Source organism: Coccinella septempunctata, chromosome 2 (assembly GCF_907165205.1).
Source record: "Coccinella septempunctata chromosome 2, icCocSept1.1, whole genome shotgun sequence".
In the NCBI taxonomy this organism is placed as follows: Eukaryota; Metazoa; Arthropoda; class Insecta; order Coleoptera; family Coccinellidae; genus Coccinella; species Coccinella septempunctata.
The window spans coordinates 46,738,330-46,752,515 of record NC_058190.1 but is presented as its reverse complement, the minus strand read 5'-3'; the positions used below and the strand labels follow the sequence as shown (position 1 = coordinate 46,752,515).

Here is a 14,186-nt window from a genome sequence, read left to right as displayed (position 1 = left end):
ACCTTTTGTAGGTAGATTCTAGGTATAAAAGTGTCTGAAAAGGTTCAAGTTTCAGCTCTGTAACTTCATAGACAAAAAAGTTATGAGAATTTTTCGAAATCCTCAAAATCTCACATTTTGTTTATAACTTAAAATCTAGAAATGATAGGCCAGTTCTGTTTTCATATTAGGATTAGTCAGGAAAAAAAGCTCGAGAATGTGTCATCCGTTTTCTTCTAGCCTTCAATAGGTTTGTTCGTAGAGCGGTTTGCAACGGTTGTGAACTGTACAGAGCAAGCGCAATTCCATTTTAGGGTAGCGAAAATCCATTTGCGCTTGCTCTGTACAGTTCACAACCGTTGTGAACCGCTCTACGGCCTTATATTTCTCGAGATCCCCTGAGTAGACAACAAATTTTGCACACCTTGTACACTTGATCTAGTTCTCTAAATCCATAAGTCAACAAGGAGAACGTCCTGAAATAGTAAAAAACCCTTCTATTCATAATCATTCCTCGTAGAGTGGTAAGCAAAGTAACGATGAAAAGTAAGTAAGTTAGTGTTTTCAGGTTAAAACCCGTGGTGTGGAAGGAGCCTTATATTTCCATCCATGCTTATTATTATCAAAAAAATACTAAATTCTATCGTGACTTGGAGTTCATATATTCAACAACAATCAAACGCTATCCAAGATTATAGACCACATACCATCAACAATCCTTGCTCCAGGCACACTCTCTCAATTTCATCATTCGAAACGAAAGCTACCTCTACCTGCAGACATCGGACATTTACGAGTTCCGACACCGAGTTGCAGTTGAAGGTTGTAGTTCCAGTTTCGGTGTTGCGCTGTTGCGCAGCGATCAGTTTCAGTGTCGCTGTCGTAGAGGAGGGACTTATCGGAGTGTCCGCAACTACAAACCTGCGCGTAACTTTCGTCAAACCAGAGCAATTAAGATGGCGATGCGAATGTGGACCCAGGAAGAGACTAGGTCTCTCATCTCCCATTACAAAACATATCCCGAGCTGTGGGATACTACGCACCCGGATTACAAGTGTAGAAAGAAGAAGATGGAGGCATCGGAAAAATTGGCGGTAATCTTCAATGCGACACCGGCAGAGATCAACAGAAAATTGCACAATATTCGTACGCAGTTTCACAACGAACGTAGGAAACTGAAGAGAATGAGGAGCGACCAGGTTGGTGCCCGGCGATACCATACCAGCACGTGGGAGTATTTTTCAAGTTTGACATTTTTATTGAATAGTGAATCAGAGTCCAGTGATATGAAGGAGATCCCAGTGAGTTTTTTTTAATTGTGTCCATTTTTTCTGTGTTATTTGGTCGAATTGCTTTTCGTTCGTTTTAATTTATTATTGGTGTGTTTGTTCAACATTTTCTTTTACATTCTGTGAAATTCCGGGTGTCGTATACCTAGGTACATGCCACGTTTGTCAACAAACATGCAATAATTAGTGTTTACTCTAAAGAAAACCCAATTTCCATTTGATATACGTATATTTACAGTTTTTCAAGTTAAAAAATAGTTGTATAAAAATACCAAATCATCATTAGCAACTGAAGTTCTATCCATTTGTGGCACAAAAAGTTACGATTGCCATTTAAAAAAACTCCTCTTAGAGGTTGCATGACAACCTCACCAATTGTACAGGGTGGGCAAAATTCGTTGTCTACTGAGGGGATCTCGAGAACTATAAGAGCTAGAAGAAAACGGCTGATACATTCTCGAGCTCTTTTTTTGAGAAACAAAGAATTGTGGGAAGCGTAGCCTTTTACGATTCTTCATTTTTGAGTTAATAGCAAAAAATGAGGTTTTGACGATTTCTGAAAGTTCTCATAACTTTTTTGTCCCTTAAGTTACAGATCTGAAATTTGAACCTTCTTAGGAACTTTCATACGTTGAATCTACGAAATGAAGATATAAATAACAAATTCAATAAAAGTTTGCATTCAAAAAAAGTTCGCCTTATGATTCGAAATGAAAAAATATTTTGAGCTCGGCAGTACATTCTACGTGAAAAAGTGCCTCTAGAAGCTTCAAGTTTAAAATCTGTAACTTCAAAGACAAAAAAGTTTTGAGATTTTTTCGAAATCGTCAAAATCTCATTTTTTGCTAATAACTCAGAAGCGAAGAATCGTAGGAGGCTACCGTTATCACCATTCTCTGTTTCTCTGAAAAAAACCTCGGGAATGTGTCACCTGTTTTCTTCTAGCTGCTATAGTTCTCGAGATCCCCTCAGTAGACAATGAATTTTGCCCACCCTGTACCTACACTAACAGTGACGTAATCTAAAATGAAAATCGAGCATTTTCCAACAAAATACTGAATACCGAAGATAATATTTACTTGTCACTCACTCTGTATTGGTTCTTTGAGTTATTTCTTGTCATCATCACGAGTTGCCACCCCTAACATCTTGCCATCCCAGGCTCAGACCTTCTGGACCTCAAAGTTCGTGATGGTGACTAGTTTATGTGATATATTTAATTTTATCTGTTTGTTTCAGCTTGTATCGCCAATGGTTAACAAAAGTCTGATCGCGCAGCATTCCATAATCACCCCTTACGCCATCATCAACCCCAATCAACAACGGAACGGAACGGTAATCCCCAGGCCACAAGAAGAAGTTCGAGACCCAGTGACTTCGAAATTGCTCAAGTCCGAAAACGACGAGGTCACTTTTGGCAACTTCGTGGCATCTGCGATACGTAATTTGAGATCCGAGGTTCGTAGGAGACAGTTGAAACGTAAGATCCAACAGGCTATTCTCGAAATTGAAGAATTAGACGAAGCCGATCAATTATTAAGTCATCCTTCTGCCGCTGATGCTGCAAAGGTCCATTCGCCGTGGGACACTGGGTCGGAAAAAAAGGAGACAGGCTGGCCATCTCCTGAAGTCAAAATAGAATACGACGAAGTTGCATTGTAATTATAATGCATCGCAATTAATATACTAAGTGACATTGAGAGCAAAACACCCAGTATACTTAGTACATACCTGCATCGAAAACAATTATCAATCATCTATTTGTGAAGAGCCATGTACATATTTATTTTCAATAAAGATATTTTTATAATTCATGCCGAATTATTTCCACAAAGCCTTTTATAATATTACATACCTACATATCGTTTATCATTTTTGAAATGAAAGTTGAGTTTCGAGCATCTCAAAGTTTATTATCATCCACCACTAAAATTTTGATTAGATCCAAGAAAAATTGGTTGACTTTCTCTTAGAAATTACGGGGAATTTACGAAATTTCTCCGCAAATTGCTCAAAATCTACTTCTCGCCTGATTTCACTCAGGTCGAGTCCTTAGTTCAGGTTGATAATTTCGTTTTTGATAGCGACGAACGATATTGATGATCCAATCATGCCTGGTGATAAATGTAGCTTGGGAAATATGAAAGTAAATTGCCTATATGTCGGCTAGTGATCGATGTTCTTTCTTGGTTCCTGTTCAAATTGTATCTACTTACTTCTTTGTGCACAGGAAATACGAACATAATAATCCACTAACATCGGGTTTTTTCAAGTCTGGGCGGAATCTGGATACACCGATTTACAGTGGACCATAGGTGGGCTCATGTACGGAATCCTCTAAAGCGATATCAAGAGTAAGAGTGCACTGCTGTCTAAGTATGGCTCTAAACAGTTGATGACCCTTCAAAATAATGAACAACATTACCTAACTTTCCGTTATAATACGTCCGGAATGTGGAGTGTGGTCACCTTTAGGTTTTCATGTACAAGCGACCTGCGCACAACTGAAATAACGAGTAGATGCGCTCTCCCTCTTTTGCAGGCGAACGCCGTGACTTTGAAATTAATTTCAGGATAGATCTGTGCTATCCTGAGTTGGAAGTGTGTTAGGCAAGGTCGGTTTACGGTTGGGATCGAGTTTGTGCTGTGAATATATCGGTGTTTCAGTTTCAGAGTTATTATGTAGGGTTTAAGATGGATTCTAGCATGTTTAATCATCGAAACGAAATGCAGAGTAAGAAGAGGAAATTTGGGAAGGTTTGCTGCAGTAAAGAGTGTAGTAACAAAAACTACAACTCGACAGAGCACTTTTTCACCTTCCCTGTGGACCCCAAGAAGTAAGTAGATGTAAGTTTTTTCAAAAAGTAATCAACTTTGTTATAACGCTGGAAAATTATTATGTAAAAATTTAAAATTGATTCATTTCGTATATCGACTCGAATATATTGACTGTTGTCACATCACCCACATATACTCCATTCACATTGATAAAAGCACTAGGTTGACCACGGAAATTTGACACATTCCACACTGTGCAGTACAAAATTATGAGGTTATGACGTTATGACGCTTGTCAAAACATTTTTTGGTTATGAATCAGCGTTTTCAGTAAATTTATTATTCTTTTATATTTGATTTCAGAGCTGAATTATGGCTTCTTGCATGTGGTCGACAAGATCTGTTGCATAAAAAACATATTGTGCACAAGAGTCATAGATTGTGTAGCAAACACTTCGAAGAAAGAATGTTCAGGTCAACGAAGAAAAGGAAATTGCTGCGAGACGATAGTGTTCCCACTCTATTTATGAATTCAGAAATATCACCAACCGAACGGAGTGAGTAGCAAAAAAATGTTTATCTCGATCCTATTTCATGAAGATTTTTTTATGCAAGCACAGATTCGGAGCCAATTACACCTACTTTGGATTCAGGTCTCCCTTCAACTTCCTGTGACACAAGCTACCCTCCGATGAAAGTTGCAGTGTGTACTCCAACAGATTTATTCATTCTACCAATTCCACAAAAAACGGTAAGAAATTCAAGTGAACTGAAAATTTTGATTTTTTCAGGTCAACCCTGGCTGTAACTCTGCGAGCACCTGTGGTGTGTAGGTTTGGAATCAGTTTGAGGTATAACCTTTACAGAAATACAAGAGATCATCCAGAAATGATATTCTGAAAAATAAAAAAGACAAGAAAAGAAAAAAATCTATTCAGAAACGTACGTTCAACATGGATAATGGATTTCTAACGGTTATAGAAAACAGAATAATCAGTATGAATGAATCTCTACAATATTCAATTCACACGATTCTCAAAACAACCTAAACCTCTTATAATTTTCATTCGAAAGCTCCACTCCAACGAAGCATCGCTTAAACGTTTAGGTTGCCGTCTGAATTCCTCCACTATCTCAATTATAAACGACCGTAGCTGAAATCTTCCATACCATAAAATATACGTAGCGATCTCAACTCGAGTTTTATATCAACGAAATGCCCTTAAGCTTTCTTCGAAACTTGAAATTGGGTATTGCATCTACAATGTGCAGATGTTAACGATGCAAAGCCGAGTAGGCGTTCGAACTTTATCCGCGCTATCAATCATGACAAGACCCGGGCAAGTGTCAAAATATACGCGTTAAAATGTACGCCTTTCATTTCGTTTTGTCTAGGATCTATCCTTCATAAGCGTATGCTAAAAATAATTATACAGACTCTTTATAAAGGATTGAAACATCGCAATAACTTGAGTTATTCGGGTAGACCGATCTTGTGCTGGAGTGGTAGCACAGTATAGACACTATGGTGTCTATACTGTGGTGGTAGATCTTGGGCGTCCACTTCCCGGTCATTCGGTCACGTTTCCAGTTTAACGATATCGATGGAGGAGATGGGAAATACGCTTTCATTAAATTGACAAAAATTCGCCACATCTCAATGATTTACGATCATTCCAATAGCCCCATGATAAGAACGTAAAACAATAACTGATTCACAATTCTTAGACGCGCAAACGACTTGCCTGAAACTGAAAAACCATTCAGATATAGGAGGAATAAACGTTTTATTCCGCTCAAAGTAACATTTGATGCAGAAGAATCAGCACTTCTGAAACTGTCACCAAATTTCTGAATTTCCTTAACTCTTGTGGAGCATTCTGGTCCAGTATCATGGAATCTTGAAACTGACAGTTATTCTAATTATTCTATTCTACATTTTTATCAGAATTCCGTGAACTTTTCTGTTTTCTTAACCATAAAAATGATTGAAATTCACAAATCGAGAATATTCCGAAGTTCACTGCCATGTTACAGTCATTTATAAATAAAAACCTTGTAGCTTAGAGAGGTTTCTGAGGTAAAAAGGGATTTATTATTCGGACGAAAGACAGTACTATCTGTTTGCCCATCGATTTTTCTATTCATCGGTGCAATTAGAAGTAATCAATGGAAATATTTGCAAATAATGAAAGACTGAGATTGAATTTGAGCATTGACTTCTCTCAATCAATGATCTGAGATTCCGGAAGATTTCAATTCTTCAAAAAGCGCAACTAACTGTCTTTCAATTTTCTTATTCGTCATAATATGAGCGTAAGTGCTTTCAATAAATTACCATACAATTACAATAAATTTTTTCTCAAACTATGAAATGTTTAGAAACGTTCAGAAACAAAATTATAAATCTACTAATGAGGCTAGAGCCAGTTTAGAAGATTATTTTTTAAATCTGACGTTGTGTCATTTGAATTTTAATTGTGCCTTGTGATTTATTTGAAATAAAGGCTTTTGAGTCAACTCAGTTTTTAGCCGGGTCAATATGACACTTTATTCAAAGTAAGGTGACAAAATTTCATTATGCCAGGGCAGAAAAATATCTGGCAGCGGCCCTGTCCGAGAACCCAGCGATCAAACCGGGCTATGCGCATGCGTCAGGGACTAGTCGCGGTCGTTTCGCTGTTGCGCGGGAATCTGGATTCAGTTTGGATTTCAGTGTGGTAGAACGTAGGCTCTTACGTTACGTCGTCAGCAATTTTCGCCTTCCACACAAATTTCATCTTGAGTCCAGACTGAATACGATGCAGAGACGAACTTGGTCCGAGGAGGAGACGGAGTCTCTCATTTCGTTTTATAGAGCGCATAAAGAATTATGGCTCAACAGGAGAACCAGAGGTTACGATCGAGCGAAAAGAGCGGCCACTCATAGAAAATTGGCGCATATTTTCAAGACCACTCCGACCGAAATCGATAAAAAATTGAAGTCTTTGAAATGCGGATTCCTCAATGAATTGAGGAAAATGAATTTGGGGAATGGTTATATTACTACTTGGGAACATTACCCGAGTTTGAAATTTTTGAAAAATCGGAACTCGAAGAGTCCAACAAGAGCGTCTTCCGTGAGTGTTTTTTCATTTTATTTATTTTTTGCTTCTTTCCACCCACTTCAGCTCACATTTTATCTCAATTTATTTACTACTACTACTTTTATATCTTATATTATGCAAGATTATATTATCATGTACGAGTTGCAGCTAGTACTCTATAGATGGCGTAATACGGTTGTCTAGAAACCTCCAGAAAAATGAGAACATAGGTGGCGTTCTTGGGAAAATAACTCTGAACAATCCAGCTGTTTGTTTCATAAGAAATACAGCTTCAAATATCGTCATTGTCGATTACCCAATAATTCCGAAACAACAATGTTTTTTATTCTAGTGGATAACCAGTCAGATAATGGTTAGTGCGCAGTAGAATACGAAAACTTTTCGGATTTATTGTTTCCACAATTAATTCATTTAATGCTCTTGTTCTTCTTGCGGTATGCTGGAATGTAGCTCTAGAAATTCCTTCTTAGAATACTGACATGCTCGAAAGTAATCAGAGAAATGATAGTTGAAAAAATGTGGGTAGTATTTCAAATCCTCATAACGTTGTCTCATGTGGCTGATGGTGTTATGTCACGTGTGATCATTCAAATATAATCTGACAATATGGTTGTTTGAATGAATGATATAGGATTGCAAAAAAGAACGGTTTTGTACGGGGGGAAGTAATAAATTTTCAGAGGAATCAATAAATAATTAGATGTTTCACGAATGTATCGCTTTACTATGGAGCGTTTTGAAGAAATGAGGATCCTTTTTAGGTTCAACTAGAATACAGGGATTGTGCAGTCTTTTGATGTGAGGCTGTATTTTCGAATTTTTAGTTATTTTGCAAACGTGGACTGATTCAACAGTGCCTTTGTGAAGTTATTTCCCTATATTGAGCTGCTTGTTCTTAAAAAGTCGTAGTCTAACAGAGAAAGTTCAATTTCGTTTTCTGAATTGGTGCATTGACTTTTTGGTGGGTATCCTCTGACTCTAAAGTGTTTGACAGTCAATATGGATTGGTCCTCCATATCCTCTTCGAACAAATTTGAGTTTTTTACGTTGACACCGCCTGGGTCTTCAGAAAACACTGCTGTTTACGTTCCATTTCTAGAATAAATGTAAAATGAGCCATCAATTCTGATAAAACTCTGGTTGAAATACATTTATATCAATTGTGAACTATAGACTTTCTTCAGAGTGAAATATTTTGTTCCAGGTTGAAACTCCAAACCTTGACCAAAGTCAACCCCAACCATCAAATACCATCAACCCCAACTCCATCACCTCCAACTCCTCAACTGCAGAAAGCACCCCGCAAAAGTCCACGTTAGAGGACCAAGCAAACTCGAAACCGTCCAAATCCGAAGACGAGGAGGTTTTTGGTAACTTTGTGGCTGCGGCAATACGCAACTTGAGGTCGGAGGCTCGTAGGAGAGAGCTGAAGCGTAAGATTCAACGTGCTATCATTGAAACTGAAGAATTGGACGAAGCCGATCAGTCTGGCGTTTTTTCTCCTCCATCTCCAATCACCAACACGACGAACGGAACTTTGGATATAGAGAGCTCACCTCCGGAAGTTAAAATGGAGTTCGAGCATAATTTTGCCTTGTAATAATGTGATTCTCGCCAGAATACACAACTGGACGAGCTATTTTTGTTAAATTACGTGATAAAAGTGATATTGACCTGAACTTAATAAATATTTTTCAATACGTTTCAAAAGCTTTTTTTTTTCGACACACCATAGTGATTGCAGAACGTATTCTTCTTTTTATATTAATATGTTGTGGGCAAATTTCATCTTGAGGAAGCATGCTTCAAAACGACCTGTATACCAATGGAATCATACTTTCATCGACATGAGAAACTATACAAGGTGAGTCACTGACCATAGTAACAGTAGATTCTTGAGGTCAAAAGAAACACTTTTGTCCTTTACCATTCTTCCGTAATCGGCTAGGTTTAAAAGATACAGACTGTTGAAAAACCATAAAAAAACTCAAACCAGAAAGCCCATGCACTAGCTGATGGAAAATGATCTGTAACTCGCATTGTTATCATATTGAAAACCCTTTTAGCGTGTGATGAAAGTTACCTATAAACAAGAGGAGGAATACGAGAGATGCATATTGACGGATTCTTTCAAGTAGGGAAGTAATGTGAATGTGAATGCAACGAATGTGAATTCCATATGATATGAGCTCTTGAGCAACTGGTTACAAAATGGAAAAATACCCTCAAAGAAATTTCAGCTAGTGACGTTCATTGAAACTCTAATACTCGATGCCCCACACAAACTCAAGTCAAGAAATTCCTCTGTAATTTCCAGAAATCACCACTTTAATGAACAATTTCAGTAAATTTGATGCTAGAAAATTCCACAGCCATATTCATATGTCAAATGTATATAATTAATTTCTTAATTGAGCAGACGTTCTCGCTCAAAGCTTCTCTTCTGGTTGAGTCACGTTAGATTCCCTAAATTACCCAGATTACTTTCGTACTCTCCAGTCGAATCGTCTCAGGTACTTCCACAGTCGCCAATAGAATTAATTACTTGATAGCCGTATTAGGATCAGCCCATTAACCCATAGCCGGTTAATTAAAGAGAACTGCAGGCTACGTCCAAAGGATACTGGCATCGTAATTACATATTTTCAGTCGGCCGAAAGGCTCATTCAGTATGCCTCACGTCTATCGAGAACCCCACTGAGGTTTGCCATATCAAGAGTCGCATTATAAATGAGAGATCCTTTGGGGAAGGCACTCGTGGACCGTACGTGATGTAGCAGCGCAGGGGTGCCCGCTGCAGTCAGTCCGACACGACAATATTTAACGCTGGATGTCAGACAATGGGGTAAGATTAGCATATACATGAATTGGACCAGAACCATCTATTATAGATATAAACAACAATAACCGGTATTATTATCGGGCCGCACACAATGTTCGGGTGCAACTTTGCAACGCGAAGCCGATTTTGACGGTAATTTGTTGTTGGATAATCCGGTGTGCTTATAAGGGAACTAAATTATGGTTTGGAAGAGGAATTCGGATAATTCGATGCTTTTGCGGGAAAGAGTTGAACGCAACTGTCAAGTCACAGAGTACAAATTACCATTTGGGCGTAAATAACATCTCGGACGCTTGTGGATAATAGAGATGATATTGGTAATATGGTAATGGTCCATTCCGTAAGATTTTGAGTTGAGGAATTCATGTGTGTTCACAGCACAAACCGTACACCCGTACAAATAATTCAACAGTAGATTCTTGAGGTCAAAATAAACAATTTTTTCCTATACCATTTTTTCCATTATGAGCTATGCCACCCTTGGACAAGCCAAATTCCCTTAAGAATAAGAAGCTAAATCTTTGACACCACACATCTGTGGATCTAATTCCACAGATAACTTTTCAATTTTTGAGCATGAAATTACTCGAAAACGGCGCATTATACGAGGAAATATAAAGAACACTTTTATTTTACAAAACGTTCAAATACGCTCTAGATAGCGTCCAACTTAGTTTCAAGAGTTGGGTTCTTTGAGTTTATGGTATTTTATGGTACGTAATGGTCATACGGAGAAAACTGGAAGACGTGGATAATATCTTGTAATCGAAAAAATTTCATCAAATAAATGAAAAACTATATTCCGAAATTCATTTAATTCGATGAAACCGTTTGGGAGATATAAATGAAAAGATGTTTTGATGTTTTTTCGATAGCCTGTATCTTTCAAACCGCGCTGAATCGGAAAAAATGAGAAATGTAAAAAGTGTTTCTTTTGACCTCAAGAATCTACTGTTAACATATTTGTACGAGTCAAAGACTCACCCTGTATGTATAGTTCACCGTATGATTTGGTCGAGTTACACAGGAGCAGAAATTCTTCCATTTCAAACGAGAAAAACTCAGTATATACCACCATCTACAGCCTACTGCAATAAATAGATTTCATAGGGCAGGAGCTTTATAAAGTTAGAAAAGAATATGATGAAAATAACTTGAATAATCTGAGTTTTTTCCCAAAAGGACACATGTTTGAGTAACAGATATTCCAGATAACTCAACAAACCCACGAATTAAGACAAACTTATTCGTGATCCATATCAATTGGAGCAGTGCATTATACATACGTGGTATCAAACACGAAAAGTAATATCTGAAAAAAAAACCCTTCCTTTCTCATCTACAAATTTCTAATTCATTTTAAGCTCCTTCTTTCTCATGCTCATAAACGGTGCTCCAATTCCAATCAAACTCAGCTTCTTGCACGTATATTCGTAGTGAAAGAAGATCGAACATAGAACACATGAACAGCATACAATATTTTGTCCACACTGAAGAAATTCATATGTTATGTGTTCCAAATATAAAATTTCACCTGAAACTGTGGAACTTATGAGTAAATGGACAAAAGAATGAGTTGAATAGGTGAATGAACATTTGTTCATCGGAACAGTCTCAAAATTTCTGAATTTCCTTGACTTTATGGAGCAGTACAGTTCAAAGATCAATCTTCAAGATACCCAACTATCCCACAATCAAAATGCATAAACCATCTGCATGCTCCATCGATGGGACCCTATCGAAGACCATATTCGATTCCCAATACCGATAAATTTCCACGGCTCCATCGTCATTTGCATAATAGAATCCCATATTTCCGACAGAAAATTTTATCTCTCGCACAGAATCTTGGTTATTCAAATTGACGTCGAATGTATAATTGATTTTGTCACTCCGGCCTCACATAATCTACCGGCAATAACTGTTAACCGAATAATGCGAATGACTTTACGCTCAAATTGCACGCTAGTCATTTCGAATTAGTTATTCAGGCACCAGTTGGACGAATATTCGCCTCGCAGACTGGATTCCTAGACTATCTTGATTATGAATGTGGGTTTTTAGAAAGGCACATCCCATCCGGTTCGCGGTCCTTTGAATTTGAAATGAAAGGATTTGGAATGAGCGATTGTGGAGTCTGCTGCCATTTTCTCGAAATGAGCTGCGGGCTTTTGAATATGAATGAGATTTGTCAGGATGAAAGAAATGTTTTTGGTTACGTGCGGGGAGATAGATGAAAATTGCCGTGCTACATTCAACAGAACGAACAAGATAACTGCTTTGAGCAGTCAGAAGGAACTGGATTCATATACTCCAGAAATCTAAATGTTTAGAAAAAATTGGAGTGTTGTTTCAGTAATTTGAATGTTTCAGGGAAAATATCCATATTTATATCAAGTTTAATGCATATAACAAGCTGAAAGGTGTAAACAAGATTACTTATATTTTTTTATAATCAATAGAAATTTTTTTCATAAAAAGGAAAGTTATAAATTCTTATAGGGGGTGTTCACTAAAGATGTGTTAAAAATGCAGGGGGTGATTCCTTGTTCAAGGTAACAGCAGATAATATTTTATACATTAGCGTGTCCTGAAATGAATGCATCTAAATTTGGTCACAGATTCTTGGGACAAAATTAGGGGACCCTTATTTTTGATTTTTGCCGGGTGGGTCCCACCTCTTGGGTATTGACAGCCCTCTAAATTTTGCCCTTAAAACTGGTCTTTTCCTATCTTAGGATCCGGTCATACTCGTTGAATCACTTAATTTGGTACAGTTTCATGATAGATATGCCAAATCAAATAGAACTACTCAATTTGGCGATGGACCCCTTTTGATATTTGGATTCCTTGAAAATTGTTGAACTCTTAGAAAGCTTATTCAATTGAAGAACTTGCATCTTTCATGAAACTCGAGATTTTTGCGAAAAATTTGAAGATTAGATTGGGTGTCTTAGTCATGAAATTGATCCTGTCAAGACATTTGTATTTACAAGGAGTTTTGATAGTCATAACAGCTAATTTAGTATCCCAACGTACCACAAATTCAAAAGCATATTCAATATAATTCCTTCCACTAACTCACTTTCAGATTATCTGTATCTGAAAGTAATGCTCATGATTCTGCAGTTAGCACCACAAACTGTCGAATATACGAGGTTATATTGAAAAATTCTCAGCCTTCTATAGAACCAAACAAAACTTCAATTTCAAAATATTTTATTACTAAACATATTCTCCTCTCCATTGGATACATTTATTACAGCGAACTTGCAACGTCTCTAGACCTTTCAAAAAAAAATGTTTCTTCTTGCCCTGCAAACAAGACCTCCACAGCTTTTATTACCTCCTCGTTGAAAGAAAATTTAAGACCTTTTAAACTTTTTTTCAGTTGAGGAAAGAGATGATAGTAGGATGGAGCCATATCTGGTGAATAAGGTGGGTGTTCTAGTAATTCAAACCCTAAATCACGAATTTTTTGCACGGCAACATGAGATTTGTGTGAAGAGGCGTTGTCTTAACTCTTAACTCTTTCAAATACAGGTACTTGATGATGGCTCGATACTCCAATTTTTCGATTTTCACAATTTCGGTATACCTCTTCTTTCTTCTAATTTATTGCGAAACTCTGGTTTACTTTTTTGACCTCAAACTTCACACTGACACTTCTAATAAGTTATTGTTCGTCGCTATGGTAACACAATATTTTTTTTATGCAGGCAACTTGTCTAGGCTAACTAGATATCAATACATCCTCGTACTATAAGCGTTTCCTAAGAAAATATGCAGCAAATAATGAAGATCGGTTTTCAGATGTGAAAACATGTTCTGAACAGTTGTAATGGTGTTATAACTTCCAATTCAGTCGCACAAAACATTCGACCTACTTCCTATCTCTGTATAAGACTGCGAGTTTCAAAATTCTAAACTTCCCAGGCTTTACTGCAACATGACTCTGCCAGCTATTTGACGGTTCCTTTATCGATGGCTGGATCAGACTTTAAAGCCGTAGAATGGAACCTAACCGTAACCTAGCCAATTCCCCTTATCCCAAAACTAACAAACAATTCCTTCGGTTTTCAATTCCTCGCCCGAGCAAACAGCCTCGCAATCATTCCTACAGAAATTGTGCAAACATCGAGCAAAACCGATAAAGAGAATAAATAAGGAATTACGAATCACCTCCCATAT

The 14,186-nt window shown here is 37.4% G+C and overlaps 1 protein-coding gene across 1 annotated transcript; it reads left to right on the top strand.

The window, feature by feature from the left end:
- The first annotated feature begins 547 nt into the window (after positions 1-547).
- LOC123307174 lies at positions 548-8,858 on the top strand. Its single transcript, XM_044889391.1, has 4 exons — positions 548-1,280; positions 2,508-2,926; positions 6,595-7,165; positions 8,358-8,858. The coding sequence occupies exons 1-4, from the start codon at positions 936-938 to the stop codon at positions 8,751-8,753; spliced, it is 1,731 nt and encodes a 576-aa protein (XP_044745326.1). The 5' UTR covers positions 548-935; the 3' UTR covers positions 8,754-8,858.
- The last annotated feature ends 5,328 nt before the right edge of the window (positions 8,859-14,186 follow it).

Coding starts and splice junctions, on each gene's coding strand:
- LOC123307174 (XM_044889391.1), top strand. CDS start 936: ATGGCGATGCGAATGTGGACCCAGGAAGAGACTAGGTCTCTCATCTCC. Junction 1,281..2,507: donor GTGATATGAAGGAGATCCCA/GTGAGTTTTTTT, acceptor TGTTTGTTTCAG/CTTGTATCGCCAATGGTTAA. Junction 7,166..8,357: donor GTCCAACAAGAGCGTCTTCC/GTGAGTGTTTTT, acceptor ATTTTGTTCCAG/GTTGAAACTCCAAACCTTGA.